The sequence below is a fragment of the Arachis ipaensis genome, chromosome B05 (assembly GCF_000816755.2).
Source record: "Arachis ipaensis cultivar K30076 chromosome B05, Araip1.1, whole genome shotgun sequence".
Classification (NCBI taxonomy): Eukaryota; Viridiplantae; Streptophyta; class Magnoliopsida; order Fabales; family Fabaceae; genus Arachis; species Arachis ipaensis.
In genome coordinates, this window is record NC_029789.2 from 134,724,557 (window position 1) to 134,747,979 (window position 23,423).

Genomic DNA, 23,423 nt, shown 5'->3' on the forward strand with positions numbered 1-23,423 from the left:
ACATGAACAACTAAAACTAATTAAATCAAAATATCTTAATATATCAACTAATTAATTACTTAAAATAAGATGTAGACAAACCAATCTCAAAATCCAATGCTCCGATTACATGCCACTTCGTATTGAGTGGTTGATGTCTCCTGAGCACATATATTGTCGGCGAGCTATATGCTTTCATTACTTCACAGCACTTTAAGAAAAGTGTAACCAAACTTTCCAAATTTATAAAATTCTCTAAATGAACGTTGATCTTGGATGCACCCTATATATAGCTCCTAACGTACATATCCCAAATATTGAAACTAAAAAGAATTATTCTCTACATACAAGCATTTTTTCTATACAATTTATAGAAGTCATTTATATTCACGCGCGTACATTTTTTTTTGGTGCCGTTACTGCACGTTCTTCTTCTTTTTCTTCTTCTTCTTCTTCTTATTCTTCTTCTTCTTCTTCGTTATTTTTCTCTCTCATTATCGTCGTCACCAACACCACCACCACCACCTCCTCCTCCTCCTCCTCCTCCTCTTTCTCCTTTTTTCATTGGAATTTCTTCTTCTCCTTCCTTTTACTCTTTCTCCTCCATCATCAGTTATCTCGTTGCTGAAGATAACGAATAATTCAAGTTCAGATTGTCAATTGAACTAAAACGAAATTGATTATTGTTTTGAATCCAAATCAAGTAGCTGACGTGTGGTTCGATTCTAGTTAATTTTTTTGTTGGTAGTTTATGATTCTGTAGGTGAATAATGTTTCATCATTGATGGTTTGAATTGAATGTAATGTAAAAGTTCTGCATTAAAGAAAATATTTTTCTGTATTTGCAACAAATTTGGGTGTAACACGAAGGTATTTGCGTGTAACACGAACATATTTGGGTGTATTCTTTAAGAATTTTCGGTGTATGTGTCCTGAAATTCTGCATAATTCAAAACTCTTCTTCTCCCTCCTCCTGATCTTCTGCTACTTCTTCTTCTTTTTCATCATCATCATCACCATTTTCTTTTCCTATTCATCTTTTTTTCTTGTTTTATCTTCTCAAGTTTTTTTTTTGTTTTACTCTTTTAACAAGAATAAAAACAAAAAAATCAAACAAAGAAGAAGAAGAAATACATAACGGTACAAAATTACTTGGAAGAGGATGAACTTACATTCATTCAATTAAAAGAAAGAAAGAAATAAAGAAAAAAATACAGCATTAGAGAAAATATTTTTCTGTATTTGCAGCAAATTTGAGTGTAACACGAAGATATTTGGGTGTATTGTTCAAGAATTTTTGGTCTATGTGTGCTGATAAGTTCTGCATAATTCAAAACTCTTCTTCTTCTTCTTCTTTTATCTTCTCAAGTTTCTTCTTGTTTTACTCTTTTAATAAGAATAAAAACAAAAAAATCAAACAAAGAAGAAGAAAAAACACATAATGGTATGATGAACTTACATTCGTTCAACTAAAAGAAAGAAAGAAACAAGAAAAAAAAGAAGAACAAAAAAAATGCAGCATTAGAGGAAACAATTTTCTATATTTGCAGCAAATTCGAGTGTAACACGAAAATATTTGGGTGTATTGTTTAAGAATTTTCAGTGTATGTATGCTGATAAGTTCTGCATAATTCAAAACTCTTCCTCTTCTTCCTTCTCATCTTCTGCTGCTTCTTTTTCTTCATCTTCTTATTTCATATTCTTATAATTCGTCTTGGGGGGAAAAATCAAACAAAGAAGAAAAAATACATAATGTTGCAAAATCAATAGAAAGAAAAGGAGGGAAAAAATGCAACAACAACAACAGTAATAAAAAAATAACGATGAAGATGAAACACGCAAAGAAAAGGAGGAGAAACGCAAAGAAAAAAGAGAAGAAGAAGGAAGAGGAGGAGGAGGAGGAGGAGGAGGAGGAACATGAAGAAAAAACGACGGTTGTAGTTTTGATCGAGAAAGAAGAAGAAGCATCTTTCGTAATAGTGAGTGAGCGCGCTATGGAAACCATTGAGTAACACGCTCGTATGGGTGAGCGTCCTTTTTGTTGGATTTGGCCCAACTTGTATGACTTGTAAACCAAAAAGACTTATATGTATAGCAGGTCTGATTCAAAAATATTTTGAAGCATATCCCGAGTGCACTCCATCCGATTTCAACATTTATTACATAACCTGAGTGCATTAAGAATCTGTAACATTTGATTCTCATGTTTCGATTACTGAATACTCAATATATTATTTTTTCTTGGTTTGACTCTCAATATCCGAAATGTGTAGCATGCACTACATAAAACCAGAAATTAATTTAAGAATGGAAGTAATAATGGAGATGTGCAAGTATATTGTGATTTAGCGTGTATTCCATAATGTGGATCTGTTGAAGTCAGTAACCTGCAAAATGCAGGTTACGTTTTGCCAAACCAAAAACCAAAAAGCTGAGTCACCTGCAAAATGCAGGATATGTTTTGCATGATCCAAAATCAGAAAGCTGCAACAACCTGCAAAATGCAGCTTCCAATTGGCAGAGAAGCAGATCGACGGCTCAAAAATGTGTCCCTGTCCCCTGCATGCAGACCGGACCTGCTTTGTTGACCATCTTGGAAGTCCAAAAACGGAAGCTGTGTTTGGCAGCTGGCCAGGCCAAAACACAGGTTGCGTTTGGCAGTCTTCCCAGTTGCATGCACGCCACGTGTTGGAGAAGAGTGTTGAGGGGGGTGTTTAAAACGCAAGATGCAACGAGAGGGGGGGTGTTGCTGAAGAGTGAAGAGTGTTGTGTGAGGGTTGTGCAGATAGGGGTTTGTAAAGGTGTGAGGAAGCTTGTGGGAGGAAGAAAAAGGGTATTAAGCTTAGGTTCATTTGGTTCTTAAATAAAAAATGGTTCGTGATTTTACTAGACCTGAAGATCACATTATTGAGTACTTGGATCATCTTGAATGGGTAAGTAAATTTTTTTAAAAATTTTATGATAAATAAATATATTTATTTGAATTTTGTTTATTTATCTTTTAACAAACAATATAATTATTATTTTTCGTTATTAATATTAATAATACTATTATTAGTTAATAGTCAATTTCGTCCCTGAAAGATATCTCGATCTCCATTTTCGTCCCTGAAAGTCAAAATTAATCAAAATCGTCCTCCAAAGATACCTTACCTGATCACGTTCGTCCTTCCGTCATCTCCTTAGCTGAGTTGGCAAACGTCCGTTGACGTGGGCCGTTAACTGCCAAGGTGGCAGAGAACAAAAACGACGTCGTTTCGGTAGAAAGCGCTCCTAGGGTTGAAACGTCGCCGTTTTGTCTTCAGAGGAGGGATTCAAACGTTGCAATGCGTTACCCCCGTGTCATATCAACCATCGCTCTGTCTTTCACCATGGCAGCACCTTCACCTTAACCTTCTCCTTCTTCTCCTTCAATATGCCCACATCGACTTCAACTATGTTAAGAGAGTTCCATGGAACCCTTCAGCATGTGAGAATTTCCACTCTTTATCGTCAAACTTGAGCAACTGTTGCACCTTGCTCTTATCTCTAATCAGAATAAGGTTCGCGCAGTATCTTAAAGAAACTACAAATTTCAACCTCCCAAACCTTGAAATCTCAACCTCATGCGTCCATGATTTCCAGTCTCAGCTCAATTTCTTGTCTCTCCAAAACAACCTCGTTGACTTGTGCTTTGACCCTCACTAGTTCGTCATGTCCCGAAACGTCTGCGCAGGAATTGAAACCCTAACTAAAAGATTGGGACAAGAAGCTTGGTCAAATCACGCCTCTTGATACTAGTTGCAAACAAGACCTCACTGATCTTTTGCTATGTGATGTGTGTCTTACTGCGGGGTTTCAGGTGCAGCATAAACTTGTCTCCATTGATGGTAATGCTTCTCACTCTGAAAATTGTTTCAAATTTACTATTCTATATGCTGCTGCGTTTGGGAATCAGTATGGACCTGAAAGCAATGGTGCCATGAGTTGCATCTTTGGTATGTCACTTTACCCACAGGATGGTGGTTCTGGTGGAAAAAGTCACCAGGGTTTGGTTTTTGGGTTAACTGGTGTTGGTGTTGCTTTGTTAGTTATGTCTTGTTTGTTAGGGGTTTATGTTTGGTATGATAGGAAGGTTAGGAGGAAGAAGTTTAATGATGATGAATTTGATTTTGATCCTGAGGAACAAAGGTCTAGGCGTAGGTTGAGGCTAAATACGAGATCTATTTGGTTCAAGATTGATGAGCTTGAGAAGGCTACTGATAATTTCTCAACCAAGAATTTCATTAGCAGGGGTGGATTTGGGCTTGTTTTCAAGGGGATTTTGTCCAATGGTTCGGTCGTGGCAGTTAAGAGGATCTTGGAATCTGATTTTCAAGGGGATGTGGAGTTTTGTAATGAGGTGGAGATTATTAGCAACCTGAAGCACTGGAATTTGGTGCCACTTCGAGGCTATTGTGTAGTGGATGATGATGATAAAAAATTTAATGACAGGGGAAGCCAGAGGTTTTTGGTTTATGATTAGATGCCGAATGGAAACCTTGAAGACCATCTGTTTCTGGTGAGTGAGCAGCAAAAGTTGAAGAAATCGCTGACTTGGCCTCAAAAGAAGAGCATAATCTTGGATGTGGCAAAGGGGCTGGCTTATCGATGCATGTGTTCACGGCGATGTATTTATCGTTCATATTGGGATTAGGGTTTATCCACTCCAAGGACTAATTTGACGTCTTAAACAAGAGTTATCTTGTCATCAACAACATGCTACAGCCTGGTGTCTGCCACCTTGGCAGTTAACGGCCCACGTCAGCGGACGTTTGCTAACTCAGCTAGGGAGATGATGGAAGGACAAACGTGATCAAGTAAGGTATTTTTGGAGGACGATTTTAATTAATTTTGACTTTCGGGGATGAAATGGAGATCGAGGTATCTTTTAGGGACGAAATTGACTATTAACTCTTATTATTATTATTATTATTATTATTATTATTTATCATTTTTCTTTTTGCAGGCTAACAGGAATTTGTTGCCCAGAAAACTCGATCCGCTAGATACCTTTAACGAGGTAGCTGCAGCGACACTGGCATTGACTGGGTTTCAACACGTTTCGCGTGTAGGCAAAATGAGAGGTCATTCTGCACTACTGAGTGCCTTGGTGGAACGCTGGAGGTCGAAGACTCACACATTTCATCTTCCGGTCAGTGAAGTGACGGTGACGCTGGAAAATGTGAGCTATATTCTTGGTCTCCCGATTAATGGAGAGGCCGTTACGGGTAGATCAGACAGCAGTCACCAATTTTGGTGTGAACTGCATTGCGTATTTTGGTCGAGAGTCCGGTCCGCAAGATCACGTGTTGGGGAATGTTAATCTTACATGGGTCCGGCAGTGCAGAGATACTGAGCCGTGTGACACTCAAGAGTCTGTTGAGCAGTAAGTCCGGGCACACATTTTCTACGTGCTCGGTTCAGTTGTTTTTTCGGATAAGTCGACGACTTCATTGAACTCGAAATTTCTACCGCTACTTCAGGATTTCCATCGGATTTCAGCATACAGTTGCGGGGCAGCCAGTCTGGCACACCTATACAGATCGTTGTGTCGTGCATCATAATAGAACTGTAAAGAGATGAATGGCCCACTGATACTGCTTTTTGTTTGGGCGTGGGAGCGTATGCCGCTTCTGGCACCTATACCCCGCGATCAGCTCGGCGATGTTGGTATTCCACTTGCGTGACGGTATTGTATTATTATTATTATTATTATTATTATTATTATTATTATTATTATTATTATTATTATTATTATTATTATTATTATTATTATTATTATTATTATTATTATTATTATTATTATTATTATTATTATTATTATTATTATTATTATTATTATTATTATTATTATTAATAATTTGTTATTCTTATTGTTATTATTATCCTGTTTTTGTTTAGGTGGAGTCATTGGCACCGACATACAAGATATATACGGAGGCCTACTGTGCATTTTAGGCAAGGACTCGATGACATGGGAGTTGACGATGTAAGTTGTAACCATCAATGTCCAATGTTTTTATTCAAAAGAATAATTTTTCTAATCAGCCTCTTGGTAACTAATGTGCAGTTTATATGGCGGCCGTATATGGGAGTGGGGGTTCCCAATGACCTCACTGCCCAGTTGGTTATGTGCTCCACCCAATCGCCGCTATTGTCATTCGAGTGCATAGAATGGTACCCAACAGACCGGGTTAGACGACAGTTTGGGATGCAACAACTTCCACCAGGCCCGGCATTCGACCTTGGTCGTGATCATTGCAAGCGGTTGACAAGAGCACAGAACCATGAATGGAGAGAGATTTACAGTCAATGGGTTCACAGGTGGAGATCTGACCACTATAACACATTGCACTTAAGCGAGGAGATTATTGACTTTCATCCTCTCCCAGTGTACTACGAGTGGTACATATAGTAGTATGGGATTCACCTACGACTGTCAAATAGAGTTGCAGGTGAACATATTAGCGCCAATGAACCACAGCAGCAACAGGAAGAACCAGCTGGACCTCAGCAACAAGTCTTGCCTCATGAGCACCACTATCAGGTATTATTATTATTATTATTATTATTAATTTTTACCGTTTTAAATTATAATTAATTATTATTGTTTAGATTTGTCTATTATCATTAATTACTATTAATTGTAATTAATTGTTAACTAGGTTCTGGTATATGAGCACCACTATCAGGTCCCGGCATATGAGCACCAGTATCAGATACCAGCATATGCCCAGCAGTTTCAGTATCCGGCATATGCCCAGCAGCTTTAGGATCCGGCCTACGGCCAATAGCAACAGCAGTGGCCGGCATATGAGCAACAGGCACCATATATACCAGAACCACAACCACATCAGGACCCTGAGCCCTACATACCACAGCTGATAATTCCAGCCGAGGGTCACTTTAATCCGTTGGGTGGATCTGACACCATCAGCTTCTCTCAGGTCTTGAGAGATACAGATTATCTATTTCCGACGCCACCACAGGAAGGGCCTACTCCATCTCAGCAGTCTGGAGGTTGTCGCGCCATAGCAGGTCATGCTAGTGACTTCGACTTTGATCAATCGACGGGTCATGTAGATTCGTTCGGTCCTTCCGCACCATCGCGTACCCAGTTGTTTGATTTGAATGAGTACCCGCAGTAGAAAGAGGGAGATTTGGGACATGACTTGCAGCACTGGTATGATCTTGGTGGAGCGAGTGGTCCGGGGATGAGTGGTTCCGGTTTGTATGACACTGGTGGTGCCAGCATGACAGATTTCGGTGGTCCTAACGTTGGCAGTGGTCTGGATGCCGGTGTGTCTCAGGGTCATCCGTATAACTTACGGACACAGACTGCGCCTCCAGACAAATACACCCCATCCTTGTATTCGAAGAAGGCGCCGAGGAAGTAGTCTGTTGCAATTGATCTTATATTCAGTGTTGTATTCAGAGTGTATTCAGTGTTGTATCTTATATTTAGATTATTTTGTTTAGTATTCTTATCATTATATATTTAGCTTTGTTCTCGTATAACTCTGTTTGAGACGATCATATTGCACTTTTGTAACGAAATATTTATTTGTTAAAAACTTTATTTATTATAAATTGTTAACTAGGTTAACAAACATGACGAGATTACATAAAGAGTTACATATAATTGTGAAGTAAGATACCAAGGTTACATTGAAAAAGTTAACCACTAATGACCTCCAGCGGTGCTTGGACCTGCATGCTGAGGACATCGACTGCGGCTATGTCCCTCGCGTCCACATACAGTACACCGGCGAGGACCACGCATATCCCGCGAATCCATCTCATTCAAGTAGCGGGTTGACTTCGGTCTTTCTTTTGTTGCGCGCCTCAATGTCCAGTTGGCGATCACCTTCGCTCTTTCATATCTATCCCACGTAGATGGGTCACCCATCAGAATAAACTTGCCTCTGTACACCTTGCAAATATCAGACATCTTGTACACGTCGTGCACATATACTTGCCAATCAAGACGCTGGTTAGCGCAACATGCAAGAACGTGGCGACATGGGAGTCGCTCGACCTGGAAATGGCCACAGTCGCAGTGCCGTTGCGCAAGGTTAACAGTGTAAACGGAACCATCTTGCATTTTGTGAACCTCAAACATCTCATTCCGCCTGTCAAACCAGTTGACCACAATATTTTCTGCACGTCGAAAGCTTTCTTCAACTCTCTTCGTTGCAAATTCTAAATACGTGAATCCGTTGCAGACACGCTCATGAGCCTCGGCGCTCTTCTGAGTAAACAATTCATTCAGCCGATAGAAAGTATACCTAACAACGGCAGTCACAGGAATGTTGTGTGCACCCTTCAGGATAGAATTTATGCACTCTACCAAGTTTATCGTCATATGTCCCCAACGATGACCCCATCGAATGCCAACACCCACATCTGAACACCGATGTCATCGAACCCCAAAAATCGACGGCTATTTCTGCCGTCGATAATTTTCGACGGCCTGCTGTCGATATTACTAAAAAAATAATTAAAAATAAAAATATTAAAATTGACAGTCTGGTCGTCGATATTTTTATAATGCATTAATTTATTTCCTTATTATTGTCATATTATAGGCGAACCAGAAGTCGAAAATAAAATCGACGAATATGGCGTCGATTTTATTATTTTAAATATCAACAATTTTGTCGTCGATAAATTTGAACGGTCTAGATTACTTTCTAAAATAGAATGAACGGTCTAAATTTAATCTATATAATAGACGCTATATGTGTTATTTTTTTTATATTAAAATCGACGAATATGGCGTCTATTTTATTATTTAAAATATCGACACCTTTGCCGTCGATAAATTTGAACGGTCTTGATTGCTTTCTAAAATGGAATGGACGATATAAATTTAATCTATAAAATAGACGCTATATGTGTTGTTTTTTTTAAATTAAAATCGACAAATATGCCGTCGATTTTTATCATTAAAAAAACATGTTCTCGCGTGAGCTCCCGTTTCCAAAGTTCAGAAACGCAAACTTCCCCAAATTCAAGCTAGGTATTCTTCAAGCTAGGTATTCTTCAAGCTAGGTATCCTTTGGTTGACTTCGCTTCCTTTTCACCACCGCCTCCGTCCGACACCACCACCGGCGACCACCATCACCTACCCTCTCTCTCTTCCTTTTTCTCTTTCTTCCCCATTTCTCCATTTCTTCGTTCCTGCGTGCGACACCCCTGTTCGTGGAGTCACCTCTGTCCGCGTCTTCAAGAACCGACAAGCAACCACCAGCGGCGGCGACCTTCTGTGCCACCGCGACATCACCACCACCCCACCGCCTCTCCTTTCTTCTTCCTCCTTTCATCAATGCAGGTTCCCTTCCCCTGTTCCCTGTCTTTCTTTTCTTTATTTTTATTGTTTTTTAATTCTATTTTTAGAAATTTTGGTTAGGCTTAGGTTTGTTAACACTTGTGTTTCTGGACTGAAATTGTTGTTGGTTGTATCTTTCTAAAATTACTAGGTTGAATGCTGCTTAGATTGGACTGAAATTTACTCTTTTGAACTCTGCACACCACATGTTCGGAGAAATGCCTGAATAGAATTTTTTATTTAATTTCTATGTCTGATCAGCATAGGCTTTACATTATGGAACACTTAGCTTAATTAAAGTAAATGTAATATTGCTGGTGACTTATGTAAGCTAAAGTTTCTTTTGAAAGTTTTCAACACTTTGATAAGTAAGCGTGGATAACTTATTAGGACATATACCAAACAAACAAAGGCGAGTGACCTAAAAATTTAATTTATGTGAACTTTTTTCTAACAAATGATTGGTATAATGTATGCACAATTAACTTGTATTGTGCCTTGGTATTCTGTTGTATTTGTATTGTGTCTTGGTCCTTTTGGGGTTATAGTGACTAAAATCTTTTTTTTTCTGACAACTAATTTGTATGTCTTTAGGTGTGTATTTTGTTGGAACAAAACAAATAAATAAAAGATAGAAAGTAAAATCCGATCCATGAAAAAAAATATCATTCAATAAACCTAGAAAGTATATATTTCATCGTTTAAAAGTATTGATAAGAACTAAAAAGGTTATCGGTTTAACAACATGGAACAGTTTATTTTCTCTTTGTAGCTTAAACATGTAATGAGTTGATGAGATAATTTCATTATGATTTTAGAATTTGTATATGTGAACATTTATTCTGTTTCTTCTTTGTATATTTATTATCTATTTGATCTTAAGAAAATTGAGGTCATTGAGTTTGAAAGATTTGTTCGATTATTGAGTATAACTTTTTCAAATATACTCATGAAAAATAATCAAATGTAAGATACAACTCCTAAGACATTATTATTTGCACTACTTTTATAAGAATGATTAGTTGTATAAATTTTTATTTTTACGTTGATATTTATTTTATTTTTTTAAAGAAAAATCAAGATGTTTCTTCAATATGTGAAGAGAGTTTATATTAATAGTATTTTAAATTTTAAATTTTTTAGTTATAATAATTGAAAAAGCTTTCGAATCTTCTAGTTATACTTATGTGATTTCTGATTCTCTCTTTTAAATACAAAAAACAAAAGTTTTTGCATATATCTTCTAGTCTATTTTAAATTTTAAATTTTTTAGTTATACTTATGTGATTTCTGATTCTCTCTTTTCTTTTTTTCTAAACAAAAATAGTATTCATATTGTTATAATAATAAAAATAAATATTTCAGTGTATACCCATTGCTATTGCCATTGCCATATTTTAAAAAAAAGTAGTACTTGTCTTAGTCTCAGGCCTTCTTTTTTGGTTTTGCTTCTATTCTTTGCACTTCATTTGCTTTACCCTTCCTTTTTTTTCCAATTGCTTCCCCTTTATTTTATTTCTGACATGCTTTCTATCGTGTGCCCATATAGGCCAACACCATGCATTCACAAGGTAAGAGAGATTATTTGACAGGGGACCTTGACACAATTTCACTTATATTACCTCTTCCCACATTAAATTCACCCTATCCACCTCTTCATATCCATCTCTAGATTTAATTTTATTTGAATCAAGATAACATACTTTAAGACACATTAAAATGGCAATACCTTATATATTTTTCATGGTATTATTGAAACTAACTATGCCCTATTTCAAATGGCAATACCTTATAGTTTATATAGTATTTAAGACACATTAAAATTAAAATGAGCTATTGTACCTTATCAGATTTTGGAATTAGTTTTCTTAGACTTGTAAGCTGTGCATTGATCCGGTCATTGCGCCGCTTCTCGGCCTGGCTATGGCTCTTGGAAGCACTAGCAGCTCTGTCTCCGGCCACCATTTCGACCGGTGCCGGCCATGAATGAAAACTATTATTGTTATCATTATGATCATGACATTGTGGTTAGAATTGTGATGATGAACCATTTTGCAGCTTCAAGTTCATACCATTTTAGAAGACTATTATGTATTGTTTTTAGTGTTGATGTGCCTGTATATATTTTTTTTTGGCAGAGTTGACATAGTCACAAATATTATCAAAGTTCCAGTGGCATCCATTTACACTATCACAAGTATTGGTAGAGTTTAAGACTCCCAGAAAAGCTATTCAAGGTTTAACCTTCTACTTTTTTGTTTATTTATTATCTCTGTTAAACTATTGAGTTTTATTTTATCTTTATCTTTATTATCTCTATTAAATTATTATGCATGCTTATCTATACTTACTTATGTATGCTTGTTTGTGTAAAGCATTCATGGTGAAAGTATAAATTATATTGATGATAAGATTTTTATTTGTTGTGGTTTCTCGTTGAATAAAAAAATTAAAAAGTGAATATTATCCCTTTGATATGTAGGAAATTAAATTCATTAATAATGGAAAACCAGAACCGAAGTTGGATGTACGATAGAACGTATGATCATAGGCAGGGTCTTAAACCCAGTTTTATTAAAGGGGTAAATGAATTTGTGGATGTGTGTACTAGAACTCATGAATTTCTCAGAGGAGGTTTAGTTAGGTGTCCATGTGCCAGATGTCAATGTGGGACGTTTAAACAGTTGATCGACATTAAGATTGATCTATATACTCATGGGTTTAAACCTAATTATTGGGTTTGGACAGAGCATGGAGAAGAGATACCCACAGAGAATCATATTAGGATAGAAGAAGATATTGAAAGTAGCTCTGAATTAGGTGGTGTTACATGGGAATAAAATTTTGATCGTTATCATCAGATGGTTGTTGATGCTTTGCAACCTGAGTTTCACATGTACATGCAACCAACAGTGGAGGAACCAAATCGAGATGCTAAGAGATTTTATAACCTCTTAGATTCAGTTAGTAAATCCTTGTGGGAAAATTGTATTCATTCACGATTGTCACTTGCTAGTAGGATGCTGAGTATAAAATCAGAGGGAAACCAATCCCAGGGATCTTTTGACCAGTGGGAAACTTTGTTTAGAGAAATGCAAACAACTCCAAATGAAATTCCTGCTAATTACTATGAAGCTAAGAAAATTGTTTCCCAACTTGGGTTTAAGGAGGTTAAGATAGATTGTTGTGTCAATGGTTGTATGATATATTACAAAGAAGACAAAAATCTTAGACAATGTAAATTATGTGGGGAGCAGCGATTTAAGCCTAGGAAGGAAAAAAATAAAGAGGTGCCATATAAAAGAATGCATTATTTGCCATTGATTCCAATAATACAAAGGTTGTATGCATCAATTAGTACTGCCCCTCATATGTTGTGGCATCACCAAAATCGCAGAAATGACGACGTGATGACACATCCTTCCCATGGTGAAGCATGGAAATATTTTGATACCAAGCATCCTCATTTTGCAAGTGAACCACGTAATGTTAGACTTGGACTTTGTTCTTATGGATTTTCTCCTAATGTTCATTTTAGCACACCGTACTCTTGTTGGCCTGTTATAGTTACCCCTTATAACCTTCCACCTCATATGTGTATGAAAGACCCTTTTTTGTTCCTAACGTGCATCATACCCGGAAAAGAAAATCCCAAAGCAAAAATTGATGTTTATCTTCAACCATTGATAGATGAACTTAAAGAGTTATGGGATGAAGGCATCCTAACATACGACATTCATAGCAAGAGGAATTTTCAGTTAAAGGCTGCATTAATGTGGACAATTAACGATTTTTCTGCTTATGGAATGTTGTTTGGTTGGAGTACGGGGGGAAGATTAGCGTGTCCAGTATGCATGGAGGATACCAAGGCCTTTTGGTTAGATTATGGCGGAAAGTTGGAAAGATCATTTGGTTCGTCATTGTTTGGATCTAATGCATATTGAGAAGAATATTTTTTATAACATAATGAATACCGTTATGGATACTGAAAGAATAAAAGACAATGAAAAGGCAAGGTTAGACATGGCTGTACTTTGTAAGCGACCAGATTTGAATTTGGTGCAGGTACGCGAAGGTCATTGGGCAAAGCCTAAGAGCAACTATGTCTTGACACTCCAACAATAAAAAAATATTTGTAAATGGGTACAAGAGTTGAAAATGCCAGATGGATATGCTTCAAATTTACAAAGGTGTGTCGATGTCAAGGGAGGAAAATTGTTTGGGATGAAAACTCATGATTGTCATGTATTTATGGAGTGTTTGCTTCCATTAGCCTTCAAAGAGTTTCCAGACCACGTGTGGAAACCGTTGGCCGAAATAAGTCAATATTTTAGGGACCTTTGTTCATCTACTCTTCGGGTTAGCGATCTTGTACAAATGGAAGCTAATATTCTTGTATTTTGTGCAAGTTAGAAAGAATTTTTCCACCTGCCTTTTTCGACGTAATGGAGCATCTACCAGTTCACTTGGCATATGAGGCACGTGTTTGTGGACCAACTCAGTATAGGTGGATGTATCCATTTGAACGTGAAATAGGCACGTATAAGAGATCAATGAAGAATCGGGCTAGAGTAAAGGGTTCAATTTGTCAAGCATACCTAGCTAGAGAGACATCAAGTTATTGTTCTTATTACTTTGAGAACAGGAGCCTCAGATACATATGATGCCTACTCCGGTGTGCCAGGATCATGCACTCAACAAGCCAATGAACCTTCCAACACTGCCTCACATGGTGTGCAGAGTGATACAGCTATTGTAGCTCCCAGTCGAGCAGGATCTTGTGAAGAAAGACAAACCACATCTAATAGTACCCAAGATGCTCAGGGTCAAGGAACATCCACTGCCACTGGTCACTCCAGCACAAGTGCTCCGAAGCTCAGATATGATGGTGCCAAATGGTTTGTTATTTTCTTTAAATTTTATGAACTAAGCATGCACTTTAAATGGTGTGCTTTTATTTGTTTAGTTGGATATTTGTTAATGAAAATATTTGCTTAACTATTTGCTTTGATTCGATATGCTATCTTCTTAGTTCCTTTAGTTGTTATCAAAGCTAGCTTAACTATTTGCTTCCTGTGTCCAAGATCCATATATTTAAATGGTGTGCTTTTATTTGTTTCTTTGAATCGTCATTCCTGCACATTCACCTTTTCTGTTTGCTTCTCTATTTGTACTGTTTGAGGTAACTGGTAGCAGTGCGTGCAGTATTATTTTGACTTGTTAGTATCTGATGTAGTTTTGCCGTGCATGATTAGGCTGATGTTATTTTGTTTTTTCGTGGTTTGTAATAAAAATCTCATGCTTTAGTTCTTTGAGATTTTAGCTACACTTTTTCTTTTGGTAGTTTGGACATAGATTTCATATATTAAGATATTTTGAGCCCACAAAATAGAGCATGTTTGCTTCTTTCATGTCAGTTTTAAATTTTATAAATGGTGTCATTTGGTTTTTGATGTAGTTAGCACCCACCTAAGCCTGGATTGAAGCGTATTTCTCAGGTTTTTAGGAAAAACTACAACAAGCCTTGGCTGAGTTTTGATGAGGCAGATGATGATACTCGAAAAATATGGTGGACTAAGTGGAGGGTAAATTCTATCTCCTTATGCTCCTTATGAATAGCATTCATTGCTCATTATGTTCTATATATTCTGCCTTCTTGTTATTCTCTTTTTCTTTTTTAATCAAATAAAGTGTTGTTATTCCCAATGAAAAATTGTTACGAGCTTGACTCTACAGGATTCTCATTTTGTTTAATTACTATAGCTGTTTAAGTAAACAGAAATTAATAATTAAAAACTACCCTACATAACTAGTTAACGTTTTCTTTATTAGAAAGAAAGAGAGGAAAACATTATCATTGTGCATAATATTCTTTATGATATCTACCAAAAAAATCTCTATAAAAACTGTAGTCAGTAAGAAGCTTCCAATTGGCAAATATTTTAGTAGATTTTGGTGATTTAAAAAACTGTTTAATTATACTGCATATTCTGCACTCCTTGAGCTAGTCTTTCTTGACATTTTGGGACCCTCTAGATCAGGATTTAAATATTATCTTAGTATAGTTGATGCTGACACAATGTATACTTGTCTATATTTACTTTACTCTAAATCTCAGTTCTTGCAAATCTTAATGCAATATAAGAATCTCATGGAAACTGAAACTAGTTGTAAACTCAAGCGTATACAAATAGATAAATGCTAAAGAATTTACTTCTACTGCTATTAAAGAATTTTTGCATCTCCATAGCATTAGTCACAGGCTTTCATGCCCTTATACACACCAACAGCAGGGTGTAGTTTAAAGAAAACATCGCCATATAACTAAAACTGGCCTTGCTTTACTTGCAACTGCTGATTTACCTAAACAATTTTGGGAAGATACCTTCCTCACTGCCACATTTTTAATTAATAGATTACCAACTCCTACATTGAACATGAAGTCACCTTTTGAAATGCTAAACAATGTTAAACCTAATTATACTATTCATAAGGTTTAATTCATACTCTACAATCTATATCTTAGCATATGTCGATGATATTCTCATTACATGTGATAATGATTCTACAATCTACACTCTCATTGCTGATATAAAGTCTTTTTTTTTTTGCATTAAAAGATCTAGGCAGTGTTAATTTCTTCTTAGGCTTAGAATTTAATATCTTATCTGATCATGATATTCACATCACTCAATCTAAGTATGTTAGGGACTTACTTGAGAGAGCAGGACAATTATGGTATGTGATATACTACTAGTAGTATACTTACTAGTTAGTTTAGCAATTACGCTTGGTAAGTTGCTTATAGAACCCTCTTTTTTACTTAAAGACAATCTTTACTATGATATTTGCTGTTCTAAAAATTTCTTAAGGCCAAACAAGTAAGAAAAAACTCACAACAATTCTAATATGTTTGTTTACCTTATTTATTTCATTTATAATTTTTCTTATTGGAATATCTGAGTTTTGAAGGTCATGGTTCATCAATTATAATCCCTTGTCCATACCCTGCATGTTGTTATTTGTGCTTGTGTTATGATTTATTGAAACAAAATGAGCTTGATGGATTATTAAGTTGCAACTAAATGTGAGTTTTGACCACTGATTGTGACCTTGAAGTCCATTAAACCATGTCTAGCTTCTTATTGTCACGTCTCCCATTGAGGTTCTAAATAAAATGAGCTTGTTCTATTCTGCTTTTGCTTTTATTTTGCTTTTTAATTATTTTTAATAATTTTTTAATTACTAAAATCTTATTACTAAAATATAGACACAACAAAACTAATCATATCTCAACAGTACTATATGCAATTTTTTTCCTTAATCAGTGACAATGTGTCATATTGTTTCTCTCATTATGTAGAATCATTCGCTTGGAAGACCATCATGTATGGATGAGTTTTTTTAGTATACTCATACTCGCAAAGAGGATAGGACTCAATGGGTTGATGAACACTCCCGAAAGACAAAGGTAACTTACCTTTATTAATTGTAACTATTTTGTTATCTAATTGTTATGCCTTATTAATACTTATAGTAGTTTATCAATCATTTCTCCTCATTGTAGGATATATTTCAAGAGCGTATGCTTCAGGCTGAGCAAGAACGGAAGGCTACTATAGAGGCTGGTGTAACGGATCCACCGCCTGTCTCTGAGGAAAGCATATGGATTGAGACAGTGGGTGGAAAACAAAGAGGTAGGGTATATGGTATGGGTGAGGTAAGGGACTCTTCCATGGTGCGGCCTCGAGTTGATGGGCCAACCACGACCACCAGCGCTGATGTTTTGGATCTTAGAGAACGAATCATAATACTCAATAGGAAAGTTAAACAACATGCCGCTAAATATAGAGAGCTTGAAGACCGCTACCAAAGGGAGAAAAGAGAGTGGCAATAGACAGTTGAATCCTTGCGTGAGGATCTCAACACCAGTAACTCACAGATGGATCAGTTTAGTCATCAATTGAGCAGCTTGACTGAGTATGTGAGAGCCATGGGTCTTAGTAATTTTGGATCACGTGTTCCCCCACCTCCTCCTTTTACTTTTCCAAGTTCTCAGAAAAGCACAGCTCCAGCCCAGTCCCAACCCCAACTTCAGGTAGAAAACTTCCATCTATTCTGCAGCGACCAGGAAAACCACAGAGTTCTCAAAGGGAGGATGATTCTGATGATTTTGATGACTCGGATAATTATTTAGACGAGTATGAGTAGGTTATTTAATTACTTTACTTGGAATATTTTGTATTATTAGTAGATTGCAATTTAAACGAATATAAGTCTAAGTTTAGTTATTTATCTTGTCTAGAGTCTTTATGTTAGAGGATTATTTATTATTTTGATAAGTTTGTAAACTTATTATCTAATATTTAGTATAAATTTTATTTTTATATTTAAAAGTTTATTTGTCTTGTTATCTATATTCTGTATAAATTTTATTTTTATATTTATTTGCATTAATTGTTTATTATTTTTCAAATAAAAAAATAATTAAAACATATCTATTAAAATTGACGGAATAGTTGTCGCTTTTTAAGTTTAAAATAGACAAGCAAACCCAAATACAGACATAGAATTGTCGGTATATGAATAATAAAATCGACGGCAACCGCGTCGATTTTATTGGATCCAATATCGACAGCAAAGTTGTCGATTTTAGTAAACATATTATAGACAAAGGTATCGTCGATTTTATTTGTATCAAATATCGACAGTAGAGGCGTCAATTTTATATAATAATATCGACGCCCTTGTTGTAAAATTTTAGTAAGAATATAAAATTATCAAACTCATAATATCGCGGTCTTGCTGTCGATTTTTTTAAATTATTATCGACGGCTAGGCTAGCAGTCGATTTTATTAGCATTTTGAAAAATCGACAAGCTTTATAGCGACCAACTCCGCCGTCTATTTTGCCGTCAAATTTCAATATTATAGACGGCTTAGCCGTCGATTAGCCGTCGATTTTAACAACGTTTCTTGTAGTGTCGGGACAGAATTTATATACTCTACCAAGTTTGTCATCATATGTCCCCAACGATGACCCCCATCAAATGCCAACACCCATCTCTCAACACCGATGTCATCACACCATTGATTATATGCCTCACCCCACTCTTTAAGCCTCTGGTAGTTTTTGTTGTACTCTTGTTCCGTCCTAGAATAGCCTGCTCAACAATTCATTTAATCGTAAGCAGATGTCACAAAATTACTATGAATAGAACCATAACAGTGAAATGAAATACCTGTCTTCACCATGAGTTTATGCAAATACGAAGCCTTGAACCTCCTTAAGAAGTTGAACCCAATGTGCCTAATGCAGTACATGTGCCACGCTCTTGGTGGTGACCATGCACCGTTACTGCGAGCTATTGCAGCGTCGATGGAGGTATGGTGGTCAGAAATAATACCCACACCATCCATGGTAACAACATATCTCCGCAAATTGGTTAGGAAAAACTCCCATGCGTCTGCCGTCTCGCCCTCGACTATCGCAAATGCAATTGGTACAATATTTTGGTTCCTATCTTATGCAACCGCAACCAGAATTGCACTTTTATATTTTCCGTACAGGTGCGTGCCATCAACCTGCATTAGTGGCTTACAGTGTCTGAATGCTACAATACACGGATAGAACGAAACTCCAAAAAATGCGGTGCAGAACTCTTACAACTTGAACCTCCTCACTCTCACGATAAACGGAGAGCGTTTTTATTTTAACACGAGACCTCGGCATTTTTACAGTCATTGCTTTCAACCATACTGGCAGAGTTTGGTAAGAAACTTTCCAATCATAGAAAACCTTTGCGACAGCTTTCTGCTTTGCCAACCAAGCCTTGCGGTAACTCACAGTGTAGTTGAACCTGGATTGAACTTCTGTAATAATAGATTTCACCTTTATCGAGGGGCCTGCTTCGACCAACGGCCTAATGGTATCTGCAACTGTGTCTAAGTCCAACTTCGAATGGTCTTGTGAAATCGTGCCCATGGTGCACGTGTGCTTGCCATTGTATCTCTTGATCTCCCAACATACTTTCTTTCTAATCAAGCTAGCTCGGATAAGCCAATTGCACCTGCACCATACCCTTTGCATTTCGCATAGAATGTCTGCGGCTCAGACTCATAAACAATGTAATCAACTCGTCTAGAGATAGTGTAGCTTTTGATTGTAGATATCACCGACTCTCTCGAACCAAATTCCATTCCGACACTAAACTCGACATCCTCCGCCGCAGCGTTGCCTTCACCTACGACATGCGCACCACCATAAGTCAGACAAGGCAAATAAAATAAACACTATAGGAAACTTGAGTTAATAATCATAACATACCCGTATTCGCATACTCAGAAAATTCCGGGGCATGCATGACTTCGAGATCTAGAGTCCGCATAAAAGACGGAACACCAAACGGGTGCTGGCTTACAATCGCATCCGCTTCATTTTGCACCGCCGGATTGCCTGCCAAATCTCCGTCATCATTTTCGTCATCGACTTTATAGTTGGCTTCAAACTTCTCTTTACTGTCATTATTATCTTCTTCCCAATCTATATCCCCAAGCTCATCAATATTGACCTTCTCGCCGACCGCGCCCAACCCTAACTGCTATTCAAACTCAACATACAGCTCTATCATCGGCACGTGAAATCGGGTTTGTTGATAAATACACAATGTCTGCTGCATACTCGCATCGTTAGTGATGAGCATTATTTGAAACTGTATCAACCCACCAAATACTTGCACAGGATTTCTGTATAAAAGGTTGCTCACCCTTTTCAAAATGTGGCTTTGAATGTTACTACAAAGCCCATTTTGCAACTCGACAAAACTCATGGTACATGGAATAGCAAATGACAACAGACATTCACAAACAAAAGTCACTCCTTCATGTGTGTTTGGTATAACTTCACCGTTATAATACACTCGCAAATTTGCAGTATTTTCCATAACTTCAACCTCACCTAATCCGACTTTTTGGACACACCTAACTGCCAAACAAAATTTAGAATTATCAGATATGTGCAACAAAGAAGAATAGGAGGAGGTTGAAGTGGAATGAGTCATTTTGAACGAGTGTTGCTTCGTATTTATAGGCAGGCTTCTCAAATAAAATATATTTTTTAAACAAAACGCAACGTGCGTTTTATGTTTTCCAACAAAAATTCTAATATCTTTAAAACGCAACCTGCGTTTTGGGTCTTCCAAAAATAAAACTGGCGCAAAAAGTAAAACGCATCCTGTATTTTGTTATCTCGAAAAAAAAAAATAAAAATGCTCATCACTAAATCTAACCTGCGTTTGGCCTTTAATGAAATAAAAAAATTAAAAAACTTTCAACAATTAAAATGCACCTTGCATTTGTTTCGATATGCTGAAAAAAATAAAAATAAAGAAAAAAGTAAAACACAGGTTATGTTTTGTGCTGACACCATAACAGTAGATATTTTGTCCATTAGTCCATTTCAACGCACTACACCAAAACCTTTCCCATAAAAAAAAATGAGCCACATAAAACGATAAATATTTTATGCATTACATATTTCGATAAATATAATATTTTAATAATTTAAATAAAAATTTTCACTTTGGCCTCTGATAAAAAGTAAAAATGACATCCTAACACTAAAAAGAAATGTCTCAACCTCCTTTAGCAGTGTTAATAAAAAATGAGTTTTATTAATAAAAAACAATAAATTCTACCATTTTTCAAAATAAAAAAGAAATACTTAATATAAAAAAGAACCGAAAAAAGGAGAATATAAAATATATTAATTGTTGAGAAGTGGAGCAATCATAGATATTTTGCCCCTTGAAGCACCCTCATTCTATCTCTCCAACACTTCTGCATATTGTTTGACATATGGTTTGAAATTGCCATCTATAATTATTGATAATTGTAACTGCAATATTATTGTTACAATTATTAGTATTTTAAACCACATATCACATCATTTGATTTTGCCATAATCTTGTAAAGGTAAAAACAAATTGTATCAGGATCTGAGGATTATCATAGCAGCATGATGACTCCAATTTCAAGTTGCAAATATACAAAAAAGGGAGCTACTCAAATGAAGATGCAAAAAACATCTTTTTATAAAGATGCTTTGTATAAAAGTGTGATTTATTAATTTGGCCACACTTTAAATAAAAACAACACTTTTATAACATATCAAAATCTAACCCTACATTCCATCATCTAAGGGTCAAAAAGAAAAATCATCATATAAAGACAATTATAATATCTTCATGGGAGTACCCACCTACAAAAAATATTAACACTGCAACGATCCCAATACCTAGTTGGATGGCTGTAATACTCGGCAATCACAACACAAACAACAAGAGTCCTGCTAGGGAGTCAATGAAATATTTGTATAATGTGTATAATGAGTTATATGAGTTACAAAATGAACATTATTCATACATAATATCCAGAATAATCATCCGAATACTAGAAAAAATAAACATCTTATATTATAAAACCCCTCATCCCAAAAGTTTAAAATAATTTTGGAATTCACTAAGAATCGAAAATAGTAAATGAAACACAAACTAACAAGAACCACAATTATCAAAAAAATATTTATATATATTGTTTCACACCCTTTAATATAGGTGGAAGCTGATTGATAGCTAAACCATTAAGTAATAATTTAATTAAATCTATCAAATTATTTAACGTTATCAACTATTAACTTTATATAAAATTAACTACATTTAAATTTCACATTCAACATATATTTTGTATTTAAATATTATTTTATACGAGTGTTGATTGAATTTTGGTATAGGTATAACATGATTGATTAATTAACATAATCATATATAAAGATATAATAAATATATTCTTTCTTTATTGTTTTGAATTACAAATCTATATAAATCTCTACCTTTATAGCTTCCTTGCTAGCTGATAGCCTCATACAATTTTTTTCTTACAACATCAACCCCAAAGCCTAAATCATTATTCCTTACAAGGTTGTTTATAAAAAAATTCTACACCTTGGAAAACTAACTCTTATTTGGTCTCTCAGGATTGAAACCGGAGAAAAACTTTGAAAACAATCAATACTCACGAAACTCATTCACCGCTTCCAAAGAATCTAAGGTCCTCATGTTATTGTTATTATTATCATCAGAAAAGAACAAAGAATCTGAATAATTCAGAAATGACTGATGATGATGGAACTTTGCGGTGCTCGGCGCCATCGTGAACATCGGCAAGTTCGCCAGGTAAGGGTTCACCGGCGGCGGAGGCTCCATAATCGGCGGCACAAAGCACGAGTTTACTTGATTATTTTCCCCAATGCTACTACAGCAATTGTTATCCTCTGTGATCACGGAGGATGTCTCGTTGTCCTCGCTTCCGACCACCGTATTTGCCGCCGCAGCCGCCAACTCTTGTTTCGCTTCTTGTTGACACGATGTCACGTTATTATTTTTATTGTTTTCACTGTTTTCTTCTTCTGAACGCGAAAGCCCTGTGAGCTTTTGCACCAATGCCATAAAGTCTTTAGGATGAGTATGGATTATTTTTGGAGAATGTGTGTATATTATCACCGGGTGGCGCTGCGGCGGCGAAGACTTGTTGGATGTGCATGCCATGGCGTGGGAGGAGGAGGACGACGTGGACCACGATGTTGAAGAAGAAGATAACGACGACGGCGGTGACGACGAAGAGGATGATTTTTGAATGAAATGAGATTCCTGGTTGATTTTCAAAGGTGGTGGCAACAATGCATTGTTGATTTCATTCTTTGCATAGAGTTGTGAGGGGCTCATGGCTTTTTCGGTTATGATGAAAACAAAATGGGGAAACAAATTACCGCAATGAAGAGAAACGAAGGAAGATAGGTTAAGGAGTTATATGGGTTTGCTTTAAATGGATAAGAGGCCAAAAAACAGGAATGTAGAAAGGTTGTTATGAAACAAAAAGGGAGGAAATGAATCTTTCAATTTTTTGTAAGTGATTGAAATATGGTGGAAACGAGTTAGATTTTACGATAAATTTAACTAAATCATCGTTTAACCATTTTTAATTATCAATTTTATAAGTCAATTGTATATAAAATTAATTGTAAGTGAGCCTTTAT

The 23,423-nt window shown here is 36.2% G+C and overlaps 2 protein-coding genes, 1 long non-coding RNA gene and 1 pseudogene across 3 annotated transcripts; 3 read left to right on the forward strand and 1 right to left on the reverse strand.

Annotated features, from left to right (window-relative positions):
- LOC107641209 lies at positions 2,299 to 4,858 on the forward strand (annotated as a pseudogene).
- Positions 5,911 to 6,447, forward strand: LOC110263034 (serine/threonine-protein phosphatase 7 long form homolog). The gene is made up of 2 exons (XM_021103563.1): positions 5,911 to 5,989; positions 6,071 to 6,447. The coding sequence occupies exons 1-2, from the start codon at positions 5,975 to 5,977 to the stop codon at positions 6,413 to 6,415; spliced, it is 360 nt and encodes a 119-aa protein (XP_020959222.1). The 5' UTR covers positions 5,911 to 5,974; the 3' UTR covers positions 6,416 to 6,447.
- On the forward strand, positions 12,637 to 21,497 carry LOC110262579. The gene is made up of 2 exons (XR_002347363.1): positions 12,637 to 12,671; positions 21,387 to 21,497. It is a non-coding gene; the product is annotated as an uncharacterized LOC110262579 (long non-coding RNA).
- On the reverse strand, positions 22,223 to 23,235 carry LOC110263035 (VQ motif-containing protein 20-like). Its single transcript, XM_021103564.1, has one exon. It carries the CDS (start codon positions 23,110 to 23,112, stop codon positions 22,396 to 22,398), a length of 717 nt encoding a protein of 238 aa, XP_020959223.1. The 5' UTR covers positions 23,113 to 23,235; the 3' UTR covers positions 22,223 to 22,395.

Coding starts and splice junctions, on each gene's coding strand:
- LOC110263035 (XM_021103564.1), bottom strand. CDS start 23,112: ATGAGCCCCTCACAACTCTATGCAAAGAATGAAATCAACAATGCATTG.